This window comes from Pongo pygmaeus, chromosome 10, assembly GCF_028885625.2.
Source record: "Pongo pygmaeus isolate AG05252 chromosome 10, NHGRI_mPonPyg2-v2.0_pri, whole genome shotgun sequence".
NCBI classification, from domain to species: domain Eukaryota; kingdom Metazoa; phylum Chordata; class Mammalia; order Primates; family Hominidae; genus Pongo; species Pongo pygmaeus.
The window spans coordinates 107,738,699-107,757,671 of NC_072383.2; the positions used below are offsets into that span (position 1 = coordinate 107,738,699).

An 18,973-nucleotide genomic window follows, 5' to 3' on the forward strand; every position below is an offset into this window, starting at 1 on the left:
AGGCATCTCAGTGCCTGAGTGCTTTGTAGCTCTACCTACTTGGTTTTGTTTCTTTCCTTTTTTGTCCTCATTTTATTGCGCTTAAAAAAATTACCAAAGTGATGGTATGTCTGTTGTTGACAATTCAGAAAATTATAGATAAGCAAAAAAGAGGAACAAAAATCACCCATAATTCCACCCCTGTGATGTTTGTTAACAGTTGTGTATTCTTAAGCTTTTTTTTTCCGGTGCAGATATGTTTTAATTTATAAACTTGAATCATGCAGAACGTTTTGTAACTCACTTTTTCATTCAACATTAAGTATTTTTCTACCACTGGGCTTGGCAAACCATGACCCACTGCCTGTTTTGGTATCGCCTGCAGGCAGAGAATGGTTTTTTCATGTTTAAGTGATTGAAAAAAAAATCAAAAGAAGATTGTTTTGTGACACGTGAAAATTACATGAAATTCAAATTTCAGTGTCTACGAATAAAGTTTTATTGGAATGCAGCCATGCTCATTGATTTATGATTTATGCCTAGTTTATGGCTGCTTTTGTGCCTCACTGGAGGATTTGCGTGGTGGGACAGAGACTGACCAGATCTAAAGTGTTTACTGCCTGACCCTTGACAGACAATGTTTGCCAGTCCCTGCCTACAACATGCTTTTACTGGATTCATAGTGTTCCTTTAAATGGGTGCACCTTAAAATGTATGAATAATCCTCACCAGGCAGGGTGGTGCAAGCCTGTAGTCCCAAATACTCAGGAGGCTGAGGAGAGAGGATGCTTTTGCCCAGGAGTTGGAGGCTGCAGTGTGCTATGATCGTTCTGTGAACAGCCACTGCACTCTAGCCTGGGCAACATAGCAAGACCCCATCTCTGAAAAAAAATGTGCCCAGGTGTGTTGGCTCATGCCTGTAATCCTAGCGCTTTGGGAGGCCAAGGCAGGAGAATTGCTTGAACTCAGGAGTTCGAGACCAGCTTGGGCAACATAGTGAGATCCCCATCTCTACTTAAAAAAAAAAAATTAGCTGAGGATGGTGATGCATGCCTGGAGTTTCAGTTACTGGAAAGACTAAGGGAAGAAGATTGCTTGAGCCTGGGAGATCGAGGCTATAGTGAGCAATGACTGTGCTACTGCACTCCAGCCTGGGCAACAGAGCAAGACCCTGTCTCTTAAAAAAAAGTATAAGTAATTCCCTGTAAGTAGTGGATATTCAGGCTGTTTCCCCCTTTTTTTTTTTTTTTTTGGCTATTATCAACAGCACAGTGAGGAATACCCTTGTAGCTGAATCTCTGCCTCCATCCTTTATTTTCTTAGGATATGTTTACCTGGTCCATAAACATTCATGCACGCCTCCCATGCATAAGGCCTGCATCTGGTAGCAGGAAGGGTCGCAAAAATGTTTGGAAACCATGACCTCAGCCCTCCAGGAACTTTGGTTCCATTGTGGAAGGCAGATGTCTTCTCAGTAACTCCAATTCAAGGCTGATGGGTGCAACAGTAATAGCCACTACCATTCATGGGGTGCTTTCAGTACGCCAGGCCAAGTGCTTTGTAGGTGTGGTCTCATGCCATCTTCAAAATACCACTGTGGGGCACTAAGTGGAGGCTGTTGTACCCATTTCACAAACCACTTTAATGGGAAAAAAAAAAAAAAAAACTTCACACAAATTTGGAATTGTCCCAGCAAGTCCAGGACATGGGGTCTCCCTATTTATAATAATATGGACATACTTTGTTGGGGGACTACATAGTTCCTCTCTTAGCTTAGAGTGGCTAAAAAGATGATTTGGACGATCCAACTTTGCCACCAAGCTGTGTGATCTTCTGGAGCAGGTACCATCAAGCCTTGGAACCTCAGTTTCCCCATCTGTCCAAAGGACTAGCCCTCATAGGCCTTTCTAGAGTTGTTGTTGTTATTATTATTATAATTATTACAGACAAGGTCTTGCTCTGTTGCCCAGACTGGAGTACAGTGGCATGATCACGGCTTATTACAGCCTCAGCCTCCGGGCTCAAGCAGTCCTCCCACCTCAGCCTTCCAAGTAGTGGGACCACAGGCATGCGCCACCACACCCAGCTAATTTTTGTACTTTTTAGAGAGACAGGGTTTCACCATGTTTCCCAGGCTAGTCTTGAACTCTTGAGCTAAGCAATCCTCACAACTCAGCCTCCCAAAGTGCTGGGATTACAGGCATGAGCCACCATGCCCGGCTCTTTCTTGGTCCGTTGAGACTCTGTGTGGAAGTCGCTGGTCTTGAGTACTGCCCTGGGTCAGCACAAACATTGATGAAAGCTAATAAGTAAAGACAGAGTTCAGTTATGAAAGAGCCCTCTGGAGTTGGGAGGCATTTGGGATTTTGTCCTGAAGGCTTGGGCCATCTAAGCAGCCAGAACTCCTAAGAAGGTGAGGTCGCAAATGATGACTGATTTTTCATGGCATGAGAACAGGATCACAGTTCAGAGAGTAGAGAAATGATTGTGGATCAGAGTGCAGGAGGGCTTGAAATAAAGTTGGGGATGAGGAGGCAGAAGTTGTTTTTTAATGAGTCCCATTTCACTGCCATGCAATTCTGCTCTGAGAGGCCAGCTGCTTGCATGCAAATATTGGCTGTAGACCTATCAGAGGTTTTCACTCTTGGCTACACATTAGAATTTCCTGGTGGGGGGATTTTTGAAAAATCTAGATGCTAGGGACCCCACCTCTACCCCCTAGAGATGCTGATGGGACCCCAACATCAGCATCTTATCAAGTTCTTCATGTCAGGGTTGAAAACTCGTGCCTAGCTCGGGGTCAGCAGACTGCTATTGTAAACGGCCAGACAGTAAATATTTTTGGCTTTGTGGCCATGTGGTCTCTGTTGTAACTACTCAACTCTGCTGTTTCCTGCACCAGAAGTCATAGTTATGTAATTGAACAGGCCTGGCTGTGTTTCAATCAGACATTATTTATAGATGGGGAAATTCAAAGTTCATATAATTTTTATGTGTCACAAAACAGGATTCTTCTGATTTTTTTTTTTTTCGATGATTTAAAAATGTTGGCTGGGCATGGTGGCTTATATCTATAGTCCCAGCACTTTAGGAGGCCAAGACAGGAGGGTTGCTTGAGGAGTTTGAGACCAGTCTGGGCAACATGATGAAACCCTGTCTCTACAAAAATAAAACAATTAGTTGGGCATGGTGGTGCACACCTGCAGTCCCAGCTACTCAGGAGGCTGAGGTGGGAGGATCGCTTGAGCCCAGGAGTTTGAGGCTGCAGTGAACTATTTTTGCACCACTGCACTGTAGTCCTGGCAACAGAGGGAGACCCTGTCTCTATAAAAAACAATTTAAGGCTGGGTGCGGTGGCTCACACTTGTGGTCCCAGCACTTTGGGAGGCCAAGGTGGGCAGATCGCCCTGAGGTCAGGAGTTCAAGACCAGCCTGGCCAACATGGTAAAACCCTGTCTCTAATAAAAATACAAAAATTAGCAGAGCGTGGCGGCACACACCTGTAGTCCCAGCTACTCCGGAGGCTGAGGCAGGAGAATCACTTGAACCTGAGAGGTGGAGGTAGCAGTGAGCTGAGATCACGCCGCTGCACTCCAGCCTGGGCGACAGAGCAAGACTCCCTTTCAAAACAAACAAACGAAACGAAACAAAAAACCATCTAAAAAGTTAAAACCGCTCTTAGCTTGTGGGAGATACAAAAACAGGTGGCCGAGTGGATTTGACCCATGGGTCCTAGTTTGCCCACCCACCCCTGGCCTAGCCAAGGTAGTCATGCCAGGGGGTACTGATGGGGCAGGTGCCTTGAGAAATTTCCAAGAGTCCATTTCTGGAGAGCGTGGTTTTGTTCTGTTTGAACGATATCAGCCTTTACTGGGCTACACAGTGTTCTTTCTTGCTTTCTTGTTTGGAAGTAGTTGTAATTACAGAATTGCCTGGCTCAGAATCAGATCTTAGCAGTGCGGGTAGCCATTACCATCTCTATTTTAAAGAAGAAAAGAGAGGGAAGGAATTGAAGGTCTGATTTATGCCGGGGCCCTAGCCTAATGGCCCAACCTGGGCTCCCGTAATGCTATCCTGCAGAGGTACACGGTAGCTAAAGTGTTGCAAGCTATTTACTTTGGCTAGGTCCAGGGATAAACTGTTAATTCCATCATGTGAGGAAACTGAGGCAGGGAGTATTGAAGTAACTTTCCCAGGATTACACAGGTTATAAGCGGTAGATTCTGGCTTCAAAGCCTAGGAGGATGGCCACAGTCTACCAGAGTTTCTAAACTGTGGCTCTGTTGACACTTGGGGCTGTCCGATTCTTTTTGTAGGGTGTCCTGTGCATTGTAGGGTATTGAGCAGCATCCCTGGTCTCCACCCACTAGATGCCAGTAGCGCATCCCCCAAGTTGTGACAACCAAAGATATCTCCAGGTATTCCTCCCCGGGGAGCAAAATTTCCCCCAGTTAAACACTCAGGGCCGGGCGCGGTGGCTCACCCCTGTAATCCCAGCACTTTGGAAGGCCAAGGTGGGCAGATCACCTGAGGTCAGGAGTTCGAGACCAGCCTGGCCAACATAGTGAAACCCCGTTTCTACTAAAAATACAAAAAATAGCCAGGCGTGGTGGTGGGCGCCTATATTCCCAGCTACTCGGGAGGCTGAGACAGGAGAATCGCTTGAATCTGGGAGGCAGAGGTTGCAGTGAGCCGAGATGGTGCCACTTCACTCCAGCCTGGGTGACAGAGCTAGACTCTGTCTCAAAAAAACCCCAAACAAACAAACAAACAAACAAACAAAAAAACCTCAGCATTATACATGTTTGTCTCTTATTTGAGAGGAATATAAGAGGCCATATGTGTAATGCATGTTTTAAAAGTCCAATTAATAGAGGGGCTTCCATTTATCTCAGATTGTCTTTCTGCCTAGAAGTTAGATTCTGAGGTCAGCTAGAGTTGGATTAGAAACGGGGCTCTGCCACTTGCCAGCTGTGTAACTGGAGGTAAATGGTCCTCTCTGAACCTCGGTTTCCTCATCGTGAACCTGGAGATGACAGACTCCTCCATACAGGGCTGTGGAGATTCACTGAGAGGCCCCCCTGTGCCCAGTCCACAGTGGGCAGCCGAGAATGTTTATTTCCTCCATTCCTGATACTATTCTGCCTGGTCTTGTGCTCCGGTAGCTGACTGTATTTGGTATTTGGCTGACACCTCTGCTGTTGATTGTACCTGAAGTCATTTCCAAAGTCACCTTGAAACATTTCAGCTCTCACCCTTGCCGTGCTGTATGAGGACAGGGCTTCTCACTGGACAATGGCACTTAGGATGATCCTCCTTCAGTGGAAGCAAATGCTGGCCGAAGGTCAGCTCTCTAGAGCCAATGTTGGTTGGCTTCCAGCTTTATCAAAAAGAATTAAAATAGCCACTTTCCTGGAGATTGGGCCTGAAACAAGGCCAGTCCGGCAGCTTTGTGTGTTCTCTTGCTTAGCCTGTGGTAATGGGCTTGTGGCCTGCCTGATGGAGGGGTTCTGTCACCAGTTTTGAAATCAACATGGTGGCCAAGAATGGTTTTTTTCCCCCTAGGCCACAAATGAAGTTTTTCTTTGTTGTGCTTTAGGTCAAATTGCTAGAGTTTTAATGTTTGTGTGTGTAGAAATGGGATGTCTCAGACATTCTGAAGCCGAACCGTCAAACCAGTCAGTCAGGGAGGGTCGTGGACAGAATGAGGGGTGCGGCTGTGGGTGGGAATGTCAGTTAGTACAACTGACTCTGTGGAAAACAGTTTGGAGAGTTCTCAAGGAACTAAAAATAGATCTGCCAGTCTCTCCAGCAATCCCACTACTGGGTATGTACACGAAGGAAAAGAAATCGCTCGGTCAGATTCTCTTTTCATTGGCAGGATCTTAACATGATTGGTTGAAAACAATAAATAAAATTAGCATGGAGTCCAGTTGTGGGGGCTCATGCCTGTAATCCCAGCACTTTGGGAGGCTGAGGCAGGCAGATCACTTGAGGTCAGGAGTTCAAGACCACTCTGGCCAACATGTAAAACCCCGTCTCTACTAAAAATACAAAATTTAGCCGGACATGGTGGCGGGCACCTGTAACCCTAGTTGCTTGGGAGGCTGAGGGAGGAAAATTGCTTGAACCCGGGAGGTGGAGGTTGCAGTGAGCCGAGATTATGCCACTGCACTCCAGCCTGGGCGACAGAGTGAGACTCAGTCTCAAAAAAATAAAACAAAATAAAGAAATAATTATAGCAAAAGACACCTGTACTTGTATAGTTATCACAGCACTATTCACAGTAGCAAAGATATAGAATCAACCTAAGTGTCCATCAACAGATGACTAGATAAATAAAATTTGGTATGTATATATAATTTTTTTATGGCTCAGTAGTATTCTTTTGTGTGTGTGTGTGATGTGTGTGTGTGTGTATATACCTACAAGTATACACGTATATATGTACATGTATCTCTATATATGTATATATAATGTGTATATATTCACACATATATGGATATGTGTACATATATGTACATATATACGTGTATCTATGTGTGAGTATATATAGATATGTATATGTATGTGTGTACAATGTACATATATATACACACACACCAGGGAATACTGTGCCACAAAAAAGAATGACATCATGTCTTTTGCAGCAACATGGATGCAACTGGAGGCCATTTTTTAAAAATTATTATTTTTTAATTAACTAATTTCTTTTGAGACTAAATTATGAGACTGCCTAATTTTTGTATTTTTGGTAGAGATGGAGTTTTGCCATGTTACCTAGGCTGGTCTCGAACTCCTGGGCTCAAGCAATCCACCCGCCTCAACCTCCCAAAGTGCTGGGATTACAGGTGTGAGCCACTGCACCCAGCCGAGGCCATCATCTTAAATGAAATAAGTCAAAAAGTCAAATACCACATATTCTCACTGTGGGAGTGAAATAGTGTTTCCACATGGATGTAGAGTATGGAATAATAGACACTGGAGACTTGGAAGGGTGGAAGGGTGGGAGGAGTGTGGGATGAAATACTACCTGTTAGATACAAAGTGTACTATTTGAGTGATGGTTACACTACAAGTCCACACTTCATCACTACATAATATATCCATGTAACAAAACAGCACTGTACACCCTAAATTTATACAAAAAAGAATGGGGAGCATGGATGGGTAGGGAGCAGGCCATGGGCTTCATGGAGCCTGGAGCAGATGAGTGGCCTGCTGCTATTCCTGGTTAGGTTAGGAGATCAGCTGTATCTCTGCATTACTGCATTGAGTAATAATATAGCACTTACTATGCAACAACACCATCTTTTACTTACTAGGTCTTGACATATTTAATCCTCAGAACCTTATTTAACCTTTATTTCTATGTATTGACTTATGAATGAAGTACGTGTTATTATCCCCATTTTACAGATGGGAAACTGAGTGCTTTGCCCAAGGGGCACTGGAGTGGCTGTGGCTTTGGGTGTTCCTCTTACAAAATTAATAGCTTTTTTCTTATTGAAAATAACACATCATTGCAGAACATTTTTTAAAACATAGCAAAGAGATAATGGCTCTTAATACTTTAGCATTTTTTCCCCCAGATCAGGGGTCTGTCTGCAAATGATGTCCCTTGGGTTGCCTCTACCTTTTTTTTGTAAATAAACAAAGTTCTCTTTTTTTTTTTAGGTAGAGTTTCACTCTGTTGCCCGGGCTGGAGTGCAGTGGTGTGATCTCGGCTCACTGCAACCTCCGCCTCCTGGGTTCAAGTGATTTTTGTGCCTCAGCCTCCCCAGTAGCTCGGACTACAGGCATGCGCCACCATGCCCAGCTACTTTTTGTACTTTTTTAGTTGGGATGGGGTTTCATCATGTTGGCCAGGCTGGTCTCAAACTCTTGCCCTCAAGTGATCTGCCCATCTTCACCTCCCAAAGTGCTGGGATTACAGGCGTGAGCCACCGTGCCCAACGTAGCGTTAACCTTTTAGAAGCTAGAAAGTAGATGAATGAGTGGTCACTGGCTTAAGGCTGAGTCCTAATGGAGCAGTGAGGAAAGTTGGGGACCCCTGGCCATCTGTATCACAGAACCCCCAAAAGGCATGGTGTCTGGCAGCAAGGGATGCCCCTGGAGCTGAGGGGTAAGGAGGGTACCAAAATGAGAAGGACTGGGTGGAGGACTCCCAGGTCCCCTCCCCTGTCTCCTGCGGCAGGGGCTGCCCACTTCGACCCCAGCAGAAGGCAGCAGTTCAAAGGGACATATACAGGGTCTTGGGAGAGGGGATCGACAGGCACAGTTGAGGGCATGGGGCCTGTATCCCAAATAGGAAGATAAGGGTCTGACTAGGTGCTAAATTCTTAGAACTTCCCTGTTCCCCCCGGGGCTCCAGGCTGACCTTTACTGTTCAGGCAGAAGACTGGAAAACTTCTCCCTGGGGAATCTGGCCAGTGAGAGAGAAAGACACGAAAATACTGACTCGGGGATCCCCAACGCACTCCTACCTCACCCTACATTGAGCTCAGGGTCAACCAGGTCCACCACAGTCTCAGAAACTCTGTTCTCACTCATAGTCACAAGGTTGGAACCAAGGCTTCCCTGACATTTGGGTTCAGTTTCTTTTTCTTTTTTGAGATGGAGTTTTGCTCTTGTTGCCCAGGCTGGAGTGTAATGGCACAACCTCAGCTCACTGCAACCTCCGCCTCTCAGGTTCAAGCGATTCTCCTGCCTCAGCCTCCCATGTAGGGGGGATTACAGGTCCATGCCACCAAGCCCGGCTAATTTTTTGTATTTTTAGTAGAGATGGGGTTTCACCACGTTGACCAGGCTGGTCTCAAACTCCTGAACTCAGGTGATTCACCTGCCTCGGCCTCCCATAGTGCTGGGATTACAGGCGTGAGCCACCGCACCCGGCCCTGAGGTCCAGTTTCTCATATGTAAGTCAAGGTCCAAACCAGTAGACACAGGAAGCTTGGAAGAAACAGAAACCACTCTGGAGAAGAGAAGTTTAAAAAGCTCTCATTAATATCAAAATATCTCATTAATATCTCATAGGTCAGACAGGATGTTGCACTCATAGGAAGAGGATGCTATAACAAAGGGAACATTTGCAGGCCAAAAACAGGCTCGTAGATATCAAAAACGTGATAGCAGAAATGAAGAACTCCACTGAATGTTTAGAAGATGAGGCTGAGAAAAATCAACCAGCAAGTAGAAGAAGACAGAGAATAGGAGAGGGGAAAAATACATAAACCAGTAGGCCAGTGTAGGAATTTCAACATCCAAATAATAGGACTTCGGGAAAAAATAGAGAAAAAAAGAGGCAAGGACATCATCAAGGAAGTATTTGTTTCTTGTTGTTGTTGTTGTTGTTTGAGATGGAGTCTTGCTCTATTGCCCAGGCTGGAGCGCAGTGACACAATCTTGGCTCACTACAACATCCGCTTCCTGGGTTCAAGTGATTCTCCTGCTTCAGCCTCCCAAGTAGCTGGGATTACAGACGCACACCACCATGCCCAGCTAATTTTTGTATTTTTAGTAGAGACGGGGTTTCACCATGTTGGCCAAGCTGGTCTCTAACTCCTGACCTTAAGTGATCTTCCCACTTCAGCCTCCAAAAGTGCTGGGATCACAGGCGTAAGCCACCATGTTCAGCCCATCAAGGAAGTATTTGAAGACAAATTCCCAGGATGGAAGTTTCCAGATTGAGAGGGCCTGAGAGATGTGCAGCCTCATTGGTAGAAGCAGACACATACCTGAGCCCATCGCTGTGAAATCGTGGAGTTCTGGGGACAGAGGGACGCTCCTATAAGCATCTGGATATGAAAAAACAGGTCACCTACAAAGGGTCAAGGATCAGAATTACTCTTGTTTTAGCAGCCTTGGAAGCCACAACACAATGGCACAAAGCTTCTAAAACTCTGAAGAAGGTTTTCCTTCCTGGAATTTCTTTTTGTTTGAGATAGAGTCTCACTCTGTCGCCCAGGCTGGAGTCCAGTGGCACGATCTCAGCTCACTGCAACCTCCATCCTCCGGGTTCAAGCGATTTTCCTGCCTCAGTCTCCCAAGTAGCTGGGATTACAGGTGCACACCACTGTGTCTGGATAACTTCTGTATTTTTAATAGAGATGGGGTTCACCATATTGGCTGGGCTGGTCTCAAACTCCTGACCTCAAGTGATCTACCCACCTCAGCCTCCCAAAGTGCTAGGATTACAGGCATGAGCCACCATGCCTGGCCCTTCCTAGCATTTCTTACACAGCCAAGCGGTAAGGTTGAATGTGAGGGCAGGAGAAAGGCTGAAGTGCAATGGTGCAATCCTAGCTCACTGCAGCCTTGACCTCCTGGGCTCAAGTGATCCTCCTACCTTAGCCTCCTGAGCAGCTAGGACTACAGGCGGGTGCCACCATGCCTGGCTAATTTAAATTTTTTTTTTTTTTTTTTTTGAGATGGAGTCTGACCCTGTTGCCCAGTCTGGAGTGCAGTGGTGCAATCTCGGCTCACTGCAACCTCCGCCTCCTGGGTTTGAGCAATTCTCCCTCCTCGGCTTTCCAAAGTGCTGGGATTACAGGTGTGAGCCACCACGCCTGGCCCTGAATAGCCTTTCTTAGAAAGCTACTTGAGGATGTCTTCCGCTGAAACTAGAGGGTAAACCAAGGAAGAGCAACACACAGGAGACAGGAAACAGGAGATTCAACATAGACTCAAAGGGAATCTCCAGGGTGACGGTGATAAGGAAGCCCAGTCAGGAATAGGGCAGGGAAATTGAGGGCATCATTGTCATGTGCCCTGCCATTCTACCATCTTGTTAAGTGGATGAAACTACTGGAGGATATGCCCCAGCAAAACAAGGGAGTCTACCAAGAAAGACGAGCCACCCATTCCCCCAAATTAGGAATCCAACCCCAAGGAAAGGCAAAGGGAATTCTAGGGATGTCAGCAAAGGGAAACCCCAAAACGATGGTGATGTAGGGGCCTAGAGGATAGCCAGTACCTATGGAAGGAGGACAGAGGCCTCCAGGAGAGATGTCACCAGTGGAAAAAAACAGAACTGATCAATTATTTATTATTATTATTTTTAATGAGATGGGGTCTTGCTATGTTGCCCAGGCTGGTCTCGAACTCGTGGTCTCAAGCAGTCCTCCTGCCTTGGCCTCCCAAAGTGCTGGGATTACAGGTATGAGCCACTGCATGTGGCCTGATCAATTATCTTATGTGTACTGGGAATCTGTTAGGAGGAGTGGGGTGATTTAGCAACAGGTACAAGGAACACTAAGTAAAGGAAAAAAATCATTAACTCCAGGAAAAGGCAAAAAGAAAGGAACTAAAATCTGGTACACTACAGCTCTCATATGTGAATAATGATCACAAACTAGTAAAACATTGAATACCCAGTTTGCTAAATTACAGTAGACTTCTATGGTATTGACCAGCTGGTGGAGGGGAGCTGATGGGGTGGCCTTGTGAGATAACTAAATTCACATCTCTCAGGATGGGAAGGCCATAGATGCCGTCTCACATGGATGACTCACAAGATTGTATACACTTGTTGTTTAGGACTACGGAGATGTGTAATTGCTAGAAAAAATCAGCATCAATTTCCTCTGGTGTGGAGGGACAGAGCAGGAAACCTGTTTGGTTGTTAAACATTTAAAAAATTGTTTTCAGTTTTCTAAAGAAATTTTGTGGGCTGGGCGTGGCGGCTCATGCCTGTATTTTGGAAGGCCGAGGTGGGAGGATCGCTTGAAGCCAGGAGTTCAAGACCAGCCTGGGCAACAAAGTGAGACCCCTGTCTCTACAAAAAATAAAATTTAAAAACTTCTGAAATACAAATGTAGAAAAGTACATGAAAGATATTAATACCATGTAACAAGTCTGAACGATTAGAATGTGTGGACTTCTTCCCTGATCATAAAACTCTCACCCTTGTTATAAGTTTTTTAGTATTATTTGGGTTCCTAAACGATGGGCATGTAAAGTAAAAATTAACTTAGGATTAAAAATCTAAACATCCACCTTGGGACAAGTGGAAGAAACTGCTCCTTCTAGTTCATGTGCTGGTACCTTAGCTGGCCTCTTAAGGTGCTTTCAGTTGGGTACAGTGGTTCACGCCTGTAATCCCAATGCTTTGAAAGGCTTTGACGTCACTTGACATCAAGAGTTTGGACCAGCCTGGGCAACATAGTGAGACCCCATCTCTACAAAAATGTTTAAAAATCGGCTGGGCTTGGTAGTGCACCTCTGTGGTCCCAGCTACCCAAGGAGGTCGAGGCTGCAGTGAGCCACGATTGCACCACTGCATACTAGCCTGGGTGACAGAATGAGATCCCGTCTCAAAAAAAAAAAAGAGAAGGTGCTTCCTGCCCTTGAACCTCCTTGTAAATTGCTTCAGGGGCTCTGAAGAGCAAGTGCAAAGCAGGGGGGCTCTGGTGCACTTTGGCTCCTCTGCTCCACTGGCTTTACAGATGTCGAGCTCTGAGTCCCAGGCTTCTTCCCTCATGCACGTCTGTCCCTCATTCTTACTCTGCAGGCCGAGCATGTCGGGACTCCACCTGGTGAAGAGGGGACGGGAACACAAGAAGCTGGACCTGCACAGAGACTTTACCGTGGCTTCTCCCGCTGAGTTTGTCACACGCTTTGGGGGGGATCGGGTCATCGAGAAGGTACAGACGGGTCTCGGCACTCTGGGTGGGGTCCAATTGGGGTGCAGGGGCCCCTCCTCTCAGCTGGAGGTGGGAGTTTTGGGTTCAGGCTCATTCTGCCTGCTGCAGAGAGGGGGTGAGGGCCACACTCCTCTGAGTTTTAATAGTTTAACCCTCAAATAGAAATAATAGTGAAACCTCTTTCAAAGGGCTGTTGTGAGGATGAAATGAAATAAGGCAGGTAAAACACATTGTACTGTAAAACACTCAAAAAGTGTTAAGGGTGATCACAATGACACCAAAGGAATAAAAAAAATCATTCACTGGGCTTGGCACAGTGGCTCATGCCTGTAATCCCACCACTTTGGGAGGATGAAGTGGGCAGATCATTTGGGCCCAGCCTGGGTTTGTGTTCAAGTTCAAGACCAGCATGGGCAACATGACGAAATCCTGTCTCTGCAAAAAAATAAAAATTTAGCAGGATGTGGTGGTGTACACCTGTAGTCCCAGCTACTTGGGAGGCTGCGGTGGAAGGATCACTTGAACCTGGAAGGTCGAAGCTGCAGTGATCTGTGATTGCACCACTACACTCCAGCCTGGGTGACAGAGCAAGACACTGTCTCAAAAAAAAAAAAAAAATATATATATATATATATTTCATCCAAACACCCATCCATCCATCCATCCATCCATCCATCCATTTGATGATCCATTCATGTGGATGGCAGACTTTGAGCTCCTGCTCTGTGCTGGGGTGTGTGCCATGGAAATACACAGAAATACCAAGAGGAATGATGTGCTGCGGGGGCTGCAGGAGGCTCTGCAGCTGTGAGGTGGACTCGGGGTAGCACGTGGCCCCCGGCGCAGGTAGATGTGCATCATCAGCTCCTTCCTTGTCTTCCCATGCAGGTGCTTATTGCCAACAATGGGATCGCCGCCGTGAAGTGCATGCGCTCCATCCGCAGGTGGGCCTATGAGATGTTCCGCAATGAGCGGGCCATCCGGTTTGTTGTGATGGTGACCCCCGAGGACCTTAAGGCCAACGCAGGTACCTGGGCCTTGACCCTCTCCTCCCATCACGCCCCATCCTTGCCTGCCCTTGCCTCCTTCCCCTGTGCCTAGGCAAGTCCATCCTGGACTCCCGATGGTCAGGACCTCTTATGAGTCTGTATTTGTTTCTTTCCTTCTTTATTTAATTAAAACGTCTGCTGACATCGAGAACAACTCATGTGCCTTACAAAAATGCAGATGGTTAACATGCAGAGAGGAAATTCGATATTTGAGAAATGTCTGTGTTCTAGCAGACTGGGGGCTGTTTCTCCTGGTGTTTCTCCTGCAGGTGTATATAATTGTATTTCAATCATTTGTTCATTCTTCCGTTCATTTGCCTAAGTTTATTATAATGAATCATTCTATAAACAACTGTTGGATGATTTACTTTTTTCCTGAACAGTCTTATCCTTTTATAGGCCCTGCTCCCCACAGCAGCCAGTGACCTTTTAAAAGCATAACTTCTGCTGTGTTTTCTGAAGTTTGTTAAAAACAAAAACCTCAGCCAGAGTGCTGGCTCACGCCTGTAATCCCAGCACTTTGGGAGGCTGAGGTGGGAGGATTGCTTGAGCCCTTGAGTTTGAGAGCAGCCTGGGTAACATAATAAGACCCTGTCTCTACAAAAAATAAGAATAAAAAAATTAACTGGGTATAGTGGCACGCACCTGTAGTCTCAGCTACTCAGGAAGCTGAGATGGGAGGATTGCTTCAGCCTAGGGAGTCTAGGCTGCAGTGAGCTGTGATTACACCACTGCATTCCAGCCTGGGAAACAGACTGAGACTCTGTCTCAAATAAAACAACATAAACCTAAAAGCATAACTCTAGGTCCGAGCATAGTGGCTCATGCCTGTAATCCCAGCACTTTGGGAGGCCAAGATGGGCGAATCACTTGAGGCCAGGAGTTTTGAGATCAGCCTGCCCAATGTGGTGGAACCCCATCTCTACTAAAAATACCTCCCAAAAATTAGCCGGGCGTGGTGGCAGGCGCCTGTAGTCCCAGCTATTCAGGAGGCTGAGGCAGGAGAATTGCTTGAACCCAGGAGGCGGAGGTTGCAGTGGGCTGAGATTACTCCACTGCACTGCAGCCTGGGTGACAGAGTGAGACTCTGTCTCAAAAAAAAAAAAAAAAAAGCAAAACAAAAACCAACATAAGTCAGGTCTTCAGGTCTTTTCATGCTTCTCCTTAAAATGCATCAGAAGCTGTGTGCTGTTCCCAGTATTAGCAACCTCAGCACCATCCCCTAAGCCTTCCTGCCCCAAGCTTTTCACGGACATGGCCTCATTTGTTACTTACAGCTCTGTTTTACAGATGGCACAGTCGAGGCACAGGGACGTGAGTTTATCACTTGTCCAGGGTCACACAACCATCATGTGACGCAGGTGGGATGGAAACCCTGGTCTGGGTTCAAAGCATTATCCAGTGGGTCTGGATAATGCTTGGTTAGTCTAAAATTGGTTAGTCTTGGTTAGTCTAAAATTCAAGATTCTCACCCAGGCCTGTTTAAGTCCCCTCCTGGCTCCATCTCGAACCTCTTGCCCTCCATCAGCCGGGTACCAGTTACGCTGGCCTCTGGCATCTCCTGGGCCTGTTGCAGAGTCTTGGCACCTGCTGGAGCCCCTATTGAAGGTGCTTCTCCCAGAGCCCTTTGTGCAGTGGACTCCCCCGCCACCCAGCCTGTAGGTCTCAACATGATCGTCACATCTCTCTCAGAGAACCTCATTTATTTTCTTCCCAGCATTGACCTGAGTCTGTAGTTATTGTGTTTATTTTCTTGTTTATCTTCTCCAACATAAAAGAAAAACTGGACAAGGACCAGGAAGCCTGTCTGGCCGCTCACTTCATCATCTCTGGAATCTCCCCATTGGCTGACACTTCTGTGTTTGATAAACATAGGAGGCAGGCAGGCCAGGAGGAGCAGCTGCTCTGGGGTTTCTTTCTGTGTTTGCATATGAAGTGCCATATTGTTCAATTTCAGGATCTTAGCAATTCTATAGTACAGATGTCCCAACCCCTGTGTTTGGATTGAGTATAACTTTTCCTAGTCCAAAACACTGCACAGTGGCTGTTCTCTGACTTTGGCCTCATTGATGTGTGGGTTTTTGTTTGTTTGTTTGTTGTTTTTTTCTGAGATGGAGTCTTGCTCTGTTGCCCAGGCTGGAGTGCAGTGGTGCGATCTTGCTCACTGCAGCCTCCACCTCCCGGGTTCAAGCAATTCTCGTGCCTCGGCCTCCCAAGTAGCTAGGACTTCAGGCATGCACCAGCACGACCGGCTAATTTTTGTATTTTTAGTGGAGATGGAGTTTCACCACGTTGGCCAGGCTAGTCTTGAACTCCTGACTTCAGGTGATCTGCCCGCCTCAGCCTCCCAAAGTGCTGGGATTACAGGTGTCAGCCACCGTGCCCAGCCAATGTGTGTTTTTTTTAAAGGACATATTCCTAGACATGGAATTTCTGGCTTAAAGAGCATGAGTATTTTAAAATCAAAACATTGTGTTATGTTCAGCCTTAAAAAGGAAGGAAATCCCATCATATGTTACAACACAGTTGAACCTTGAGGACTTTATGCTGGTCACAAAAAGTGAAATAAGCCAGTCACAAAAAGACAAATACTGCATGATTCCATGTATAAGGGGTAACTAGAGTAGTGCAATTCATAAAGAGAGAGAGAGTAGATCGTTGGTTGCCAAGGACATCAGGGATGGGGAAAAAGGGGGTTGTTCATGAGTATAGAGTTTCAGATTCATAAAATGAAAAAGTTCTGGACATCTGTTTCACAAAATAAATATACTTCACTATTGAACTGTACACTCAAAAATGGTTAAGATGGTAAATTTTTTTTGTGTGTTTTTTTTTTTAACCATAATTTAAAACTCCCGATTGTATTTTTGTTTGTTTTTTTGTTTGTTGAGACAGGGCCTTGCTGTGTCGCCCAGGCTGGAGCACAGTGACATGATCACGACTCACTGTAGCCTTGACCTTCTAGGCTCAAGTGATCCTCCTGCCTTAGCCTCCCAAGTAGCTGGGACTGTAGGCACGCACCACCATTCCTGGCTACTTTTTTTGGATTTTTTTTTTTTGTGGAGACAAAGTCTCTGTGTGTTGCCCAAACTAGTCTTGAATTCCTGGCCTCAAGCGATCCTCCTGCCTCTGCCTCCCAAAGTGCTGGGATGACAGGCGTGCACCACTGCACCCAGCCCTATTGTATTATTTAATGGTAAAACAATATTAAGATAAACTTTAAATAGAACATTTTTTTAAAAACCCACCTCTAATCCCAGTCTGTTGACAGATTACTTCCTTCTTCCTTTGTTCCCTTCCAGGCCTTCCAGGCCTTGTCCAGAAACATATCTGTATCACTTAATTAAAATCATATTTCATTTTCTTTAAATTTTTTCTTTTTTTTTTTTTTTTAATTAGACAGAGTCTCGTTCTGTCACCCAGGCTGGAGTGCAGTGGTGTGATCTCAGCTCACTGCCACCTCCGCCTCCTGGGTTCAAGCGATTCTCCTGCCTCAACCTCCTGAGTACCTTGGATTACAGGTGCCCACTACCACGCCTGGCTAATTTTTGTATTTTTAGTAGAGACAGAATTTCACCATGTTGCCCAGGCCGGTTTCGAACTCCTGGCCTCAGGCCATCTGCCTGCCTCAGCCTCCCAAAGTGCTGGGATTACAGGCGTGAGCCACCACGCCTGGCCTTCTCTTTACATTTTCATACATGTTTGTCCATTGTTACCATAGAAATCTGCATGGTTCTGCTTTCCATGGCTGTACATAGTCACATCTTGTAATGTTCTACTATTGATGTCAGTCTGTCAGCAGTTCCTTCCTTCTCCCTCCCGTCTAATTTCAGAGTACATCAAGATGGCAGATCATTACGTCCCCGTCCCAGGAGGGCCCAATAACAACAACTATGCCAACGTGGAGCTGATTGTGGATGTTGCCAAGAGAATCCCCGTGCAGGTAGATGGACCGGGGTGCCGGAGTGTGGCCCCTGAGTATGGGATGATGCCCCTAGGTTCTAGTTCAATTCCACAGTTCACAAGGGGTGGAGGGTCCAGGTCCCACAAGGCTCCAAATTCCTGGGCTGATATAACACAGAAAAGAGTGTTCAAGTGATGCAAAGCACATTCTGTTTTTAAAAAAAAATTTTATAGACAGGATCTCGCCATGTTGGCCAGGCTGGTCTCGAACTCCTGGGCTCAAGTGATCCTCCTGCCTTGGCCTCCCAAAGTGCTGGGGTTACAGGCGTGAGTTACTGTGCCTGGCTGGGAGGCATATTCTTGAAGGAAGATTGTTGCTCACCCCTTTCTGTGTTTGCAGGCGGTGTGGGCTGGCTGGGGCCATGCTTCAGAAAACCCTAAACTTCCGGAGCTGCTGTGCAAGAATGGAGTTGCTTTCTTAGGTAGAGTGCGTCCCCATCAGATACATGGGAATTGGGGCATTGCTGGGACACTCTGCTGGGTCTGACCCTCTTTCTACTCCTGTCCTGTAAAGCGGAGGTCCGTTTGATTTCCCACCTCACACTTTCGTTGTGAGGAGTGAGTGAGTCCCAGGGTGGAAGGGCACATAGCTAATCTGCCAACTCATGGAATTAGGAGCTGCCCGCTTTTCAAAGGCAGACACACAGGCAGCCAACAAGCATATGAAAAAAAGCTCAGCATCACTGATCATTAGAGAAAGGCAAGTCAAAACCAGAGTGAGATACCATTTCTTGACAGATTCTGAGATTGTGGAGAAAAGGGAACGCTTATGCACTGTTGGTGGGAGTGTAAACTAGTTCAACCATTGTGGAAAACAGTGTGGCAATTCCTCAAAGAGCCAAAAATAGAACTACCATTTAACCCAGCAATCCTGTTACTGGGTATATACCCAGAGGAATATAAAATCATTCAACCATAATGACGCATGAACACGAATGTTTATTGCAGCACTATTCACAATAGCAAAGGCATGGAGTCAACCTAAATGCCCATCAATAACAGATTGGATAAAGAAAATGTGGTACATATACACCATGGAATACTATGTAGCCATCAAAGATACTGAGATTATGTCTTTTTTGGGAACATGGATGGAGCTGGAGGCCGTTATCCTTAGCAAACTAACACAGGAACAGAAAACCAAATATTACATGTTCTCACTTATAAGTGGGAGCTAAATGATGAGAACACATGGACACAAAGAGGGGAACAGCAGACACTACTTGAGGGTGAAAGGCGAGAGGAGGGAGAAAAGCAGAAAAAATAACTATTGGATGCTAGGCTTGGTACCTGGGTGATGAAATAATCTGTACCACAAAACCCTGTGACATAAGTTTA

General features: G+C 46.0%; 1 protein-coding gene across 4 annotated transcripts in view; it reads left to right on the forward strand.

Annotated features, from left to right (window-relative positions):
- ACACB (acetyl-CoA carboxylase beta) overlaps nt 1-18,973 on the forward strand; it is a 155,637-nt gene that overhangs the window by 42,281 nt on the left and 94,383 nt on the right. For all 4 annotated transcript variants that reach the window (XM_054445373.1, XM_054445372.2, XM_054445374.2 and 1 more), the window contains 4 exons: nt 12,491-12,623; nt 13,512-13,650; nt 17,506-17,615; nt 17,976-18,057. In XM_054445373.1, the coding sequence (XP_054301348.1) occupies nt 12,491-12,623; nt 13,512-13,650; nt 17,506-17,615; nt 17,976-18,057 (464 nt within the window). The remainder of the gene's footprint in view (nt 1-12,490; nt 12,624-13,511; nt 13,651-17,505; nt 17,616-17,975; nt 18,058-18,973) is intronic.